We start from the raw sequence: 14,411 nt of genomic DNA on the forward strand, positions 1-14,411 counted from the left end.
TAGACTTTGCAGTGGTTTGGTCAAGAACAGTTTGCTTTTCAAAAAAGCATTCCTGATTAAAAGAGTTGAGATTAGAGCTGTACACTGATAAATTTTATTTAGATGAAGTTCTGAGGCTTCAGAATAAGAACCTGAATGAGGTCAGCAGCTTCATCTTTGCTCACAGCTGAGCTACAGAGGAAGGCAATGACCCAACACTGAGACTGCAGGGAGACCAACAGATTTTTAATTCCAAAAGGGACTCTTTTTGTCACTTTTTCTGACTTTCTGTGTATCTCTGTAACATTTCACACAATTATATATGGAGCTAATTTATAATTTCAGTTTGAGCTGGAAACACAGACATTCAATCCCTATTTGAAATGGAGAGCACACCCTCTGCAGGCTTCAAAGAGGAATCATAGTATAATTGGGAAAAAAAACAGCTAAAAAGTCATACATTTCTACTCAGCATTTGGCAACCCAGATTTGTGTGATATTCTAATAGGATCGTTTTCAGAACTGATTTATTTCCAGCTCTAAGCTTCTGAACCTTGGGGCAGAGGACAGTGACAGTCTATGACCCAATTATCTTCTTTCATATACCTGTATTTATGCAAGGAAAAACTCCTGAGTTCTCCAACAAAATGACTTTGAATTCAAAGTCCTGCTTAAACCCCAAGTCAGGTTAACCCTCAAATATATGTGAGAAGCCTATTCTCAGTTTCAAAGAGAATCACTGTGTGCACAGACAGCTGAATGCATGCTGAACCAGGGACATTTCCAGAGCTGCTTTCCTCTCTGCAGCAGCAGCAGCACATACTTGTTTCTAATGGAGTCACTGTGCAGCACTGGCTTAGAAAACACAATTTTTTTTCTATTTTAAGTGATCATAACACGATACTATGGTCACAGTTAAAAGTATGAGGCAGATTCTGCATCAGTAGCGTCAATCACTGAGAGCAATTTCTACAAAGAGGTAATTGATTATCATTTTTAGGGAGAACTGTGGGAGAAAAAATGTAATTAAGTGATAGCAGTACTGCCTAATGATTGAAACAGAAGACTGAACATGAGAGGAATTTGTTGGCCGGCTGCTTGAGAGCAGATGAGTCCCATAAAGGCATTGGATTGTCTCTGCAGACTGTCCATGGAGCTGCTGATAGTCTGGTTCAAATGTCAAATGCTTTGCAGCCAAAGCAAGACACAGACAGGAGGCAGCTGTGCATCCTTTCCCTGTCAGCTGCAGGCACAACCTGCCTGAGCCCTGGGGCTTGACTGGCACAGGGAACCAGCTGGGGACAGCTGGATGGAGCTGGGCCTGGCGAGATGGAGAGGATGTTACAGGAGAGTAAAGGTGGTTACTGCCTTACTGTGCCTCATAAGGGAATTCTCCTTCCAGATTGTTACAGCCTTCATTAATATTAACTTGTCTTTGTTTTGCTGGGCTGAAAGGTGCTACAGGGACGCTCAGGGGGGTGGTTGTGCTCTGACCTGCTGTGGGAATGTGGAATATTCTGAAAGCAGAGATGCACACAGAGATTCCGCACAGCTCTGAATATGCACCTCACGTATGAGCTGTGGCTTTGCACAGAAATATGAATTTAATTGCTGATCATTTCCACCTTCTCCCTCATAGTCCTAATTAGTAGAATTAAGAACAATTAAGACTGCTTGAGAAAGGAAATATCATATGGTTAGTAGCTAGATTAAATGTTAGACAAATTTGTAGAGGATTAAAGCATTTTGTTTCTTTATCATTCTTTATCCTGCAGGAATTACAACTACCCACTTAATACTAGATGCTGGAATTCTCCCAATATTTTTTAATAAATTATGCACTGTGATCCAGTCTTTGAGACTAGCCTGACCAAAATTACACAATTTATCTGGTGAAAGGATGACCTGAATGTGTTTGCCAGGGCCTCGGCTTATTTTTATTTTAAGCTGGTTTACTTGGATTGAGAAAATCCAGTATTAGCCAAAATTAAGTTTTGTTAATCAAAAACATTTAAGAGAGCAATTGGGGAATGAGAACTTTAATGGACTAGAAACAAAAAGTGAGAAGAAGGAATTGAACCGCCACCTAGAGATGGAAGGTAATTGGGGAGGTTTCTTGGTTCTGTCAGGCCTCCTCAGAAACACTTCTTGCTTGAGGGGCTTGTTTTGCTGCACCTTGATATTGCCAGCCCTGAGCTGGATGTTTAGCAAGGATCACCTGGGAATGGCTCAGAACAAGAGACTGAAGGGAGAGTGACATGGAGGATTTGACATTTTGGTGTAGAACTGGGATGGGGAGGCTGCCTGGATCCTCACAAGGTCCTTGGGACAGCCCTCCTGTGGGATCCTGCCCACAAACCTGAGTCCTGGGGGTGCTGCAGAGTGGGAGCTTCAGGCTGGCTCAGAATCCACACATGGGCATTTCCCCAGCACAGAGCACAGTGAATGGCAGAGTGTTGTACCCTGTCCATCTCTGCCCACCCTGTTCCAGCACCCAGCCTGCCTCCAGATTGGTCCCTGCAGATCTCTGTGCAGCTCTGGATGAGATCCAGCTGTACCCACATGGATCAGGATCATGAAGTGAGGCTGTGTCTCTACTCAGGCACTGTGTTTATCACTGATGTACCCTGAATTAAAGACACTGCCAGCACTTGGGAAGGAGTGATTCAAACTGAGCTCATCATTGCTGTCAACACCTATAAATACTCTTGTGTTTGTTCAGTTAAGAAAGCCAAGCAGATAAAATACTTCTGAAGTTGCAGCATTGCTTGCAGATTGCTTACAAGACACAGGTCACAAAATAATAATGCAGGAAACTTAATGTGATCTGGGATTCATTTCTGTGGCACAAGCAACATTGTCTAACCTCAGTGGCTCAGCTCAGCTTTCCGAGCAGAAATAATTTCACATAAGACTAGGGAATTAAACCTACTGCATAACAGTGACTGAATCTGGTTTAAAACATAGATGAATTTGGGTCTGAGACACGGATATTGTTGTAAAACAGAAACTGAAGACATAGGCTTTCTTGTTACATAAAAATTAACAGCTAAATACTGCCTGCCCTGAGGAATGACATTTCCCAGAGCATCTTCTGCCTCAGGAACTCTGCCAGACAGAGCAGGAGTATTCAGCTGAGGCTAAAGGGATGAATGTGCATGAAACTTCAATATCAGCTCAGTGAACCTTCTGCAGAGCCGAGCTGCTGAGCCCAGCTGGCACAGCAGGCCTGGCCTGCCTTTGCTGTGACAGCAGCACATGGGCACAAGTGACCCACTAATCAAATCTCTGCCTGCAGCCTGCTGGGCTGCACAGGCTGCTGCGTCCTACGAGCACATTTTGGAGCCCTTCCCTAATTCTGCATGGGGTGAGAGGGTTCAGATGTAGATGTATGGAATTAGGAATGTGTATGTACATGTAATATGAGACAACTATGGCAGCATATGTTCTGCACTTTGGTAGTTGTGGATTTTGAGGAAATCCTAAAGACTTGTATCAAGCACCTGCTCTGAGCAGCAGGTCTGAGGGTCCCATTAGGCACAGGATGATTTAGCATCTTGCCAAAGGTGCAAGGTCCTCTTCCCTTCCCCATTGTCTCCCAGTAACTGACCTATGAATTAACAGAGTTGATTGATTTTGCTCCCCTAATTTCAGCTGCTTTGGGAATCTGAATAGTGTTAGGAAGCCATTCTTCAGCACTGCCCCCAGGATGTGGGAGCTCTCTTGTCTCTTTAGGAGGTGGTTGGCTCAGAACCACAGCAGTGGCACAAAGAGCAGCACAGTTAAACTGTGTCACTGTGACTCTGTTAATTGAACTGTGCCGAGAACATGAGCCTGCAGCCACTGGGACAGCTCCTTCACATCTCCTGGATAACTTCTGTTAGAAATAGCAGGCCAGTTTCTGGTTCCAGTAATGCTGCTGAATATCTGAGATACTCACTCTGAGTGCTGACCACGGTGTCATTAACTCAGAGCATTTGGCCTTTGCAGATCCTTTCAGTCAGAAATGAGGCCAGTGTCTGTAGCACAGGACTGCCACAGGTATGGCAGATGTTTCCTTGACTCAGAGCACCCCTTCCCTCTGGCACTCTGTGCTCTGCAGCCCCAATCTGGTTTTGCTCTCAGACTTGGATGTTATCAGCCCCTAATGCCTGCCACAGCAGACAGTCTGGCTGCAGTCTCCCACGCTGTGGGATTAAAGCCACCAGACTGGGGTTTTGCTGCACATGTGTCCTCATAATATTTATTGGCCTATATTTGCACTGGGCAGAAAGCAGCTTTGGATGCTCTCAAATTTGAGCAAGCATAGCTGAGCTTGCAAGAACATTGTTTTAAGGCTGGAAATTTGACAGTATTCTAATATTTATGTGTTTGAAACCTTACCCTGTCACTATATACACCAAGGGGACAGAGGGCAAAACTGGAGCCTGAATGGCTTGACATGAGAACTGTAAAGTTTCCAAGTTTTCCAAGAATGAACAGCACTGTAGCTTCTATTTACTGTAGGCTGAGGTCATTCTCAGTTACATTACCTTAATCTCAAGAATTTGTTTACTTTTTATGTCCTCTGCATGAATTCATCATTAGCTGTGTAGACTCCTCACTACTGTTATACATGAGGCACAAGTCCTGTCCTTAGTCACACATCTGATACCTTCCTGCTGGTGTCAGGGGCTCCAGCAGGGTTTGCACTGCTGAAAGCAAGGGCAAAATTTAGTCCAGAAAGACAAAAAACCCAACCTATGTGAGAAACCACCTTGCACATCAGTAGTCATCTCTGGTGCCTCATCTAATTTCTCAGTATCAGTCATACTGCCTCCTGCTAAAAGGACCAAAGAGGGCTTTTGCAGAATTAATGAGGCACTAAAATCCTCATTATTGGGATAAAAAGTACTTACAGAATGCAAAAATCACTAATTGGGTCTAAGTTACTGTCTTGCTTTATTTTTTTTTCTCAAAGATCAGAGCAGTGGAATAATTTTGTCAAATGTGGACTTTTTATCTGTCCTGAGGGCTGCATGGCATTTCAGTTCCAGGAAGGGATCTGAACTTTCTTACCCTGCTTCCTCTGAAAGAAGGGCTGTGGCTCTCTGAAAGTGGAAGCACAAGTACATCACAGCTTTAGGCATCTCAAAAAGGCTGAATTATATCTAAGGTAACATGACAGGCCCAGCATATTTCCCCTGTGGTTCCAGCAAGGCAAGTTATTCCATAAAAATGTGTGTTGGCACTGCAAGAGCTCCAGACCAGTTGTCAGGAGGATGGACAACAAATTCCCCTGCAAGGTCAGAGCTTTCCTAGTGCACTTTTAATTCCTGGTCCTGTGCACCTCACCCTCTGTGACTAAAGCCTCCTGACCAGAGAGCAGAATTTGCTTCATAGCCCATCTCCTCAGGGTGGTTTTCATCATGGAATTATCTTTATTCCATCTTGGATTCATTTTGTGCCAAGTAGAGACCACACAGTCAGAAGGTTGAGAGTTCTTTGAAAATACTTAAGGATGGGGCTCCTGTGGAGATTAAACCCTTAAAAATTAACCAGAAGCAAAGACCTGGTCCCAGGGAAGAACATTTCTGGCATAAGGCTAGTTTTGTGAGATGAAAACAACCTGGCAATCTGAAAAGAGTAAAAAGTGGTGCCATAGGAGACAGATAAATATTTCTATCATAGTGCACGGTAGCTTTTGGCAAAAGATACATTAATGTACAGCATACTTATTTTCAAAAGTTCTTTCATAGTTTAAAGCTGGAGCATTTAATGCACTCTAAAATATATGACTGTGCCTACATACAATTCAGTCTTCAGTTGTAAACTTCCAAAGGTGTGATTCCTGATTCTGCACAGCCTGGACTTTTTCCACACTCCAATAGACCCTGAGTTTTTCCTGCCCTATTTTCAAGAAACACAATTTCAATAATATGGAATATAGCCCTTAGCTTGAAAAAAGGGATAGGAAGTGATTTTAAAGAGTGCTCAGGATTCCCATGAAAACGTAAATCCTCTACAGTGTTTATATCCTCTTCTAACTCTTACTGCTATAAAAATAAAGCCTCTCTTGGTTAAGCTAAATTGATTTTCTGGGTACCTGCTATTAAATTGGATGCAATCCTGAATTTTCAGTGGTAAAATGCTCTGATTTCTCCCTCCAGTAAACTTCAGAAATGTACAAATTTATTTTTCGTGGGTCAAGATGTGATTTGATCCTGTCTGCCCTCACTGGATTGGTTTATTTGGGGCTTTTGAGCTGAATAAGTTTGTGATGCCACTCTGTCTTGTTAGACTTGAGAAAAACCAATAATGTGCATGAACCCTGCACCTGCTGGTGCCCAAGTCTGCAGCCAGCCTGATCTAAAACAGGAGGGGAAACCCAGTTTGGCTGGGATTTTGCTTGTTTGTTTAATTTATAAGCCAAATTTTATTTCCCTTGGTGGGAAATGCAGGTGGCATGATTTCAGTTGCAGCAGAATCTCCCCTTCTAAATCAAAGGTAACAAATGTAATGGAAATATTAACTGCTAATGTCAACAGTGTCCTCCTGGCTCACAGAATGAGTTTTGCAAATGTTTGTCCCCAAATTATAGGCATTTTCTCTTCTCCTAGTCAGGTCATTATGCTACAAAAGCAAACCTAATATGTTCGATGGAACACTATTCCTGTAAGTATGTTGTTCCTTTTTGTCCTTTTGAATAAAACAGACAAAAGCTGAATTACTTTAAAAAAATTGAATCTTGCCTTTCTTAATTTCTTAACTCATAAAAGGCTACTAAAATGTCACTCTTATTTTTGCAGACAAAGTATAAAGTTAATTTCAGTAATTCCCACAGGAAGAAGAAGGCAGAGATGTTTGTTGATTCACTGCTATTGAGATGCCCCAAAGCCACAATCCTACAAGAACCCTACCAGCTCTTGTATGAGCTGGGAATATTTCTTGTGGCCCAACAGAATTTTCTGAACAATCCTCAGTGAAGTAATTTCTTTTCCATGTAAGAAAGGAAAATGGTCCTTGCCTACCTCACAGAAGAATTGCACATAATGGAAATAAATCTATAAAAACACATAAAGCACCAGGTGGTCAAAGACCTGAGCTTTAAATGGAAGAAAATGTACTTTCATAGGCCTTGCAGTGCTTGCAGCAGAAACCTTGAATAAAATGAGGGCAGATTTGTAAATCTGTCTCAATGGAGCCATGAAGTGGTGGCTAAAGAGAGAAGCACCCTGAGAGCAGCATCTCCTGCACAGCTTCAGAGTCACAGCTGCCTCCTGAGCTTGTCCTTAGCCCAGATCCAATACAGAGGGGCAGGTTCTGCAAGGGGAGGTTCCTGCCCAGGAGCCACCTCCTGAAATGGGCATCTTCCACAGGCAGCAGAACATTCTTGTCCCCAATCCCCCTGGGGTTCTCTTTAGAAAGGAAATCTTTCAAGTACAGCTGTTTAGAGTGGCAAAAAAAAAGTTTGAACCATGGATGCAGTTTTTGAGGCATGAAATTCAGGATGTTGATGAGATTGTGTATTTCCTGGCTGATGGGAGGTTTGGAGCAATTTCAGAATTATTCAGAATTAGTATCTCCTCACCAAATCATTCTTGTTTAGAGTTTTTTTGGTTTTCTTTACTTTTTTCCCCCTGCATAATGGACAAGTATACAGGGGAAACACCATCTACAAAATAATTCAAAATAATAATAATGTGGTTATTGATTTGTGTTGCAAGTGTTTAGGATAACCACAAGGGTCTCCACTAGTTTTTGATTTCATTTTTTGCTGATTCAGTATGTTCTTTAATTTCTAATTAAAACCACTACTAAAAGCAAAAATCTCACACAAAAATTCAAGACATTTAATTTCTAGCAACATCATTCCTGCCAAAAGTTCTAGACTTGACAATATCATATATAACATCACATAAAATAATGTTTTTTATCATTTCAAAGTGGCTTCAAATCTGAAATCAATGAGGGTGAATACATGTATCCCCATGCCAAGATTCATGCTTTTAAAGTTAACCCCACAATAATGTCACATATATCATCTCTTCACTTGTGCATTTAGCATTCTTCATTTGCAGAATACCAGATGTTTCCTGTGTAAACTTCTGGGCACACATGCAATTGATAAATGGAGAGGAAATTAATGAATTGAGAAGATAAGCCAATCTGGGCTGAAAAAGATGGTTTCCAGCTGTGAATGGAAGTGATTTATCACTGAGCTAAAGGATCAGCTTTTCTAGCTCAAACCAGCAGATACATCATTACATTTAATCCAGACTTCCACACAGATATTTGAGTCTTGCAACTGACTGCAGCAGAGCCAGAATTCACCCATAGTGTTTGCCTAGGCTGAAGGCCCATTCCCCACAGTTCTGTTGTTATTATTTATTTATTTACTGGGGAAGTGTGGTTATTTCTGTAGCAGAGGAATAAAAACCATCCATTTGTGCTCTCAGGATAGAAAGATTGCAGCTGTGGCTGGTGTTGAGCACAGCAAAAAATACTGAGCTGGATTCTCTCTTTTTAACCTTTGGTAATGAGAGGGGCTTGTTGACCTTGTCATTGTTGACACCTGCCCAAACCAGTGAAGAATTTAAGGTTTTGCAGACTAGAAGCACGTGGCTGCTTGGAAACTTGAATACCTGAAATGTGCACACATGCTATTATGATTTTCTTGGGTAAATGTTTGTAGAAAAGTGAAATCCTAGAAGATACTTGCAAATGTTTTTTGACCTGCAGCGAGGCTCAGAGGAATAAAGTGTTCCCAAACCTCACCACAGCACCCCTGGTGTACAGGGAGTAGCCAGGCAGAGGTGAAGAGATGAGTTTGTAACTCAGGTCTTGGTCTTTTTTTGCAAACACAATAGTATAGTAAATTTTTATATTGAAAACCCAGATTACTTTCTAACTCATCTCCATGACAAGCTTACTCTGAGCCTCTAAAGGCAACTGGGCTGGTGTGAGAAAGGGAATGAGGACCTGTGGTGAGGGAGACCTTCCCAGGCAGAGCTGTAAGGTCCATTTGGATGGATCCTTGCACTGTGTGTCCCACTGTGCCTTTCAGTGTCTCTGACTGAGGCCTCAGAACCAGCTCAGCACCCCAGGAATGGTCCCTGACACTGCCACTATGAAGACAGTCATTAAGGTCACATTTTTCTTGGATTCTCTTTTACTTCTTATGCTACTCTGTCATAGTAAGAAATTCAAAGCTCCTGTAACCTGCTCTTGGTGTAGGAATTACAGTCCTTTTTGGAGCAGAAACAGAATAATGTGGCTTAACCCCATGCCACAAACAGATGTGGGAATTGCTCTGCACATCCATCCCTCATGGCAAAGTCACTGGACAGATACAGAGATCTCTCTGCAGATAGAGAGATCTACCCAGTGCAGATGAAAGTGCTGGTTTTGTGAGAAGCTACAAAAGAGATTGTTCTCTGCTGCTGCTCCATGACTAAAATAATTTGGCCCATTCTCACAAAGACTTTGATAAAATACAGGTGGCCTGGGTAAATGCAACTTGGAGGAGAAAAAAAGAGTCTTTTGTAAGCTCCTCTTCCCAGTTCCTTCTGATTGAAGTCCAAATAAGTCTTAATTAAAGTACTTTGTGTGCTGTCAGGGTCAGGAATTTGGGTTTTTGAAAGGCAAACTGTGAACCATTTTCAATTTCAGTAAGTTGAACTCCAAAGAGAATTCTCTGTGGTACAGATACACACTTGGCCTGAAAGCCCTTGATCAATGTAGTATGAGATCAGCAACTTGAGGAACTGCCTAACAAAGGCAAAACTTGGTCTTTCTGCATGAGCAAAATAAATCTGAGGCACAGAATATGTTCAGTCAACAAACTAATCCCACTAGCACCTGAAATATTGGGACAAAAAGGGATTTCAGGCAAGGCCATCAAATTCCAGCAGTGCCCTAATGCTGCTCTAAAAGGACAAGTGTGTCTTTTGCCAAATAAAATAAAATTAATAAGGAAAAGCCCCAAAGCAGAATAAAAAATACACAACAGTGGTCTTTGTAATTGTGTCCTTTATCTGCAAATTGGCATGAACAGCTGTAACTGCACTTTTAAGAATTATTTTCTGAAAAATATGTGTTTCACCACTTTATTTAAGGTTTTGCCTGTTGCAACTGTCAACTCTTATTTAAATGAACATTAAATGTTAATACTCCCTTGACCCTAATAATGGATTTGATGGTGAGGTGCACAGGCTGTATGGAGTCCTTGGGGTATAAACAACCTGCTGCATTGTTGGTTGGTGGCCAGTCATTTAAATTTTACAAGAAACAGCCAGTATAAACATCTGATTACTTGAAAATTATCTTCTGAAACTTACTTTTTTCTCAGTCTCAACAAAACATTTATCCTTAGATTCAGAACTGAGGCTCAGGCCACAGTTCCTCCTGCAGCTCTGTACAAAATGTGACATTTTCCTGCCTTCAGGAAGCAGAAAGAATGGATGTGGTTACCGGATTAAATCCAGCAGTGCATCTGCAGAGCTCATGATGGGCTTTCCACCCTCCTCAGTGCTCTCCTTCTGGGCTGCTCCACCAGGGTGGATAATGGACACCATAATTATTCCCACAACCACGGCCACAAAGGTTGTCCACAGGTAGTAAGTGACAGTTATGATTCCCAAGCGACTGGAAGTCTTGGCATCCAGGGCTGCCAGCCCAGACATCAAGCTGTGGGAAGAGAACACAGCACAAATTGTATTTAAATGAACATTATTTTGCATTACATTAATGCAGCTGAAAGCCTAATTTCTGAATTATTCCATCCTGCCTGCTTCTCTGACAGCTGATTCTGTGTGTCAGTGTTTCAGTGAGCTTGCCAGTAACACTGCAGCTGTGCTCTCTGTGTCTGAAGGGGCATTTTCCAAGTGCCAGCCCAGATCCTGCTTATTGGAAGGAGCTTGCAAGCTCAGGCTGCACATGTTGGGGGCTGAATCCTACTGACTCTTCCCTGAAATTCCAGGGACAGTTTTACACAAGTTACACATGGGATGGCTCAGTTCACAGGAGCAGTGGCAATAGTTGTTAAAACTCTGTGTGTCAAACTCTACACAGAATTTTACAGATTAATAGAATAATTCAGGTTTGAATGGACCTCTGAAGAAAGTCTAATCAAACCCAGTCAGCCCTTCCTGTGTGAAATGGGGACACAATTTTAAAATGAAAAGCACTAAAGGGCAGTTTTGTCATATAGTCCATTCTTTAACAAAAATAATACCTTTTTTTCTTTCTAAAGAAATTCAATATATTTTTGCTTTGCCTGGGAGCACATTGGGAGCAGACTGTAATTCAGTGTGTCTGCAGCCTAAATGGGGACAGTGGATGGGATCCAGAGGAAACACCTCCATGGGAAGTGTGGCTGCCCAGCTGGGAGCAAAGAACATGCTGTGATCACTTCAGCCTTTCCATAGAATCAGGAATAACAGACTCATACAGTCACAGAACCTGCTGAGCTGGGAGGGACCCATCAGATCTTTCCTCTTCAGCTCCCTGCCCAGCACTGCAGAGCATCAGTGTCCCTCTTGCTTGTAGACTTTGCCTGTGCCAAGCCATACAATTCCCCACCATGAGATTTAGCTCCCTCTGACCCTCTTGTACAGGCAGATGAGACAGGGCTCCCTTTGGCCCCTGAGGTTTCTTCAGGCTGCTCTGACATAGACCCTGATGCAGTTCCCAAGTGATCTGAGTCCGGGGCTGGATTTTCCACTGCCAGCAGTGTGGTTTGGGGCTTTAAATTGAGATTTCCCTTTGGATAATTCTCTGTGAACTCTCCAAAGCATACATCTCAGGAAAAGTGCAGGTGAAATAAAACACCACATTTATTATTTGGTGTGTCCAGCTTTCTCATCAAAACAGACCTGTTTATCAGGCCTGTTCTCATAAATATTTACTAAGCTGCACCTCCTTGAATGAGATCTCCTTGACCTCACACTGCTGAGAGAGGTCTAGAGCCAATGCTAAAGTGCAGCTTAACCTTTATAGTAGATTTAATGAAATCAAATGGGTGGATTTAGTGTTCAGGTTCCAGCTATCCACTAGATTAATTAAGAAAATGTATTGCTTTTCTGCATTGCCAATCTCCCATCCAGCATGGGTTTTGTTAACACTATAGGAGCAAGGCTGCACTGGAGTTTGGATAATTTAGAAAATGAGCATCTCAGCAGCTCCCAGTCTTGTAATCATTGTTCTTTGCTTTTATTTATCATTGGATTTGATAAAAATCCCAGCTTTCTGTGTGTCTGCAAAGCACTGTGTACAAACACAGCACTGCATATTGAAAATACAGTAGTAGGTATGCTGCTTTGTTCCTTGACATGCCCCTTGGATGAGTTCATGCAGAAGAATAAATACTCTAAAACATTTTTTTAATAAAATAATTCAGTAAAATATATTTAGCTCAAATTAATGTGACAGTTTTCTGTTAAAAAACCCTGTGTTGTTATTAGATTTTTAGGACTGAACTCTTCTCTCAAGCTGAGGTTCCACAGGCCATTGAGCCAGTTTGACAGCTCACTGTTGCACAGAATAGATACCTATATTGTACTAGAGCACAGCACTGTTCCACCTCCACATTCCAAGAGGAAAAAAGAAAAGAAAAACGAGAATCAGGTTGATTTTTAACCAGTTGGATGTTTTTCATGGTAACAATTTTCAGGGTTCTTTATAGATACATTATGCAGGTGACAGCAGAGGTGTGAAGGGCTGAGTGTTGAGCGGCAGAGCTGTCACTTGCAGCCAGAGCAGTTCCTGGGAGAGGGCACTGCCCAGGAGACAGAGAATTCACTCCCCTTCCCTCCCTGGTGCTGCCCTGGAGCCACTGTCACTGTGGGGAGCCACTGTCACTGTGGGGAAGCCACCACTGTTCCTGTTGTCCTTGATCCCTCTGGGCTGTGTTGGTTCTGCAGAACAACAGAGGGATGAACCCTGTCTGGATTGCTCACCTGAGAAGCATTTCCAGAAGTACTTAGGACAAAAATCCTAATTAAATATGTCCAGTGGTTCAGGTGAGTTTAGGGTTGTTACCTCAGCCTCGAGATGCAGGGCCTTAGGATTTGGGAGGATGTTCAGCTGGAATCTGATCTTACCTTGGCTCCTAGGTGGCAAATCCTGAGGGGGCTAATAATGAGATTGCTCTGTCTTGGGGATATTCATTAACAAGATCATCATCTGTAATGAGATTATCCTGTCACCAGATAAAGTCATGCTCAGTTCATGCTGTGATGAGAAAGTCATCAAAAGTAATTAACTGTGGAAGTGCAGTGGGGTAACTGGGATGTGACAGAAGCATGAACAGAGGTCTGGGCCCTGACAAAACCCTGCATTCTCCATGGCCTGCAGTGCTCAGGAAGGGACCAATGGAAGCAGTTTTCCAAAGGCTGGGGAATAACAGTGGTCATTTTAGGCAATAGCTCAGAATCATTTCAGAAAGAAGTGCCTGGAACTAGAATGAGACAGTAATCACTCATTCACTATTTTTTGTTTGACTTCATGTGTTTGGTATCAGAAGGAATGGGACAAAAGACACAAAGATGAAGAGACATTGAGGTTATCACAGTTATTGTACAAAGCAAGTAATACACAGTCACATCACAGCAGTTCATTGCTGTTGATCTCTGGAGTTCTAACATTCACACAGTGTAGCCAAAGGATGACAAGAACAAGTACTTTTCTTACTTCCTAGGGAACAGGAGGAATAAGCTTCCAGCTAGTTTAAACTAAGATCACTGTATCTTGCTCAGGTCCTCCCTCAAAGTCTGTTTTTCATCAGACACTCTTGGCTACATAAAATTTTCTGAAGAGTTTCCCAAGATTCTTCCAAACCAGAACAAAGCTGTTCTCATGGCTTCCACTGCTAGACTCATGAAACACACTGGAATGGAAAACAATGTACCTTTAATTCTTGTCAGACCTCAGGATCTGGTTGGCCTTGGAAGAACAGGGCAGATATTTGATTCATAGGTTGAAATAATTTGAGGAGCTGTGTAATTAAGTAGCTTCCACATGTATGATTCATGTGTAACTTCTTCCATAGCATGTTTTAATGATTGCCAAATGGACAAAACAGGATTAAGACAATAAAAAACAATCTGGAGCTTTTCTAAATAATTACTGTACATCTCACTCCTTTTAATCAGTTTGGGAAAAAAATTTACACAAAATTGTAATTTAATGTTCAGACACCATTACTTAGATTGTATAGAAAAAAATCTGTTGAGCCTAAAGGGAAGGGGAAGACATCTTCAGTTCTAGGAATTATATGTGACTAATTAAAAAGCTAAAGTCAGTTTCTACATTGTGTAAAGTATTTGTAATTGTACAAATCAAAGAACCAAGTGCTAAGTTTCATGTCTGCTTTGAGGGAAATCCGTGTAAAATCCCCAAGACTAAAATAGAATTTTTGACGTAAAGAAGAAGGGAATTCTTTCCAATATCTT

At 41.9% G+C, this 14,411-nt stretch overlaps 1 protein-coding gene across 1 annotated transcript in view; it reads right to left on the bottom strand.

Moving 5' to 3' along the window:
* SLC1A7 (solute carrier family 1 member 7) overlaps nt 1–14,411 on the bottom strand; it is a 47,718-nt gene that overhangs the window by 22,321 nt on the left and 10,986 nt on the right. The window contains exon 3 of the mRNA XM_058808592.1: nt 10,432–10,647. Coding sequence (XP_058664575.1) covers nt 10,432–10,647 — 216 coding nt within the window. The remainder of the gene's footprint in view (nt 1–10,431; nt 10,648–14,411) is intronic.

This window comes from Ammospiza caudacuta, chromosome 7 (genome assembly GCF_027887145.1).
Source record: "Ammospiza caudacuta isolate bAmmCau1 chromosome 7, bAmmCau1.pri, whole genome shotgun sequence".
Lineage (NCBI taxonomy): Eukaryota > Metazoa > Chordata > Aves > Passeriformes > Passerellidae > Ammospiza > Ammospiza caudacuta.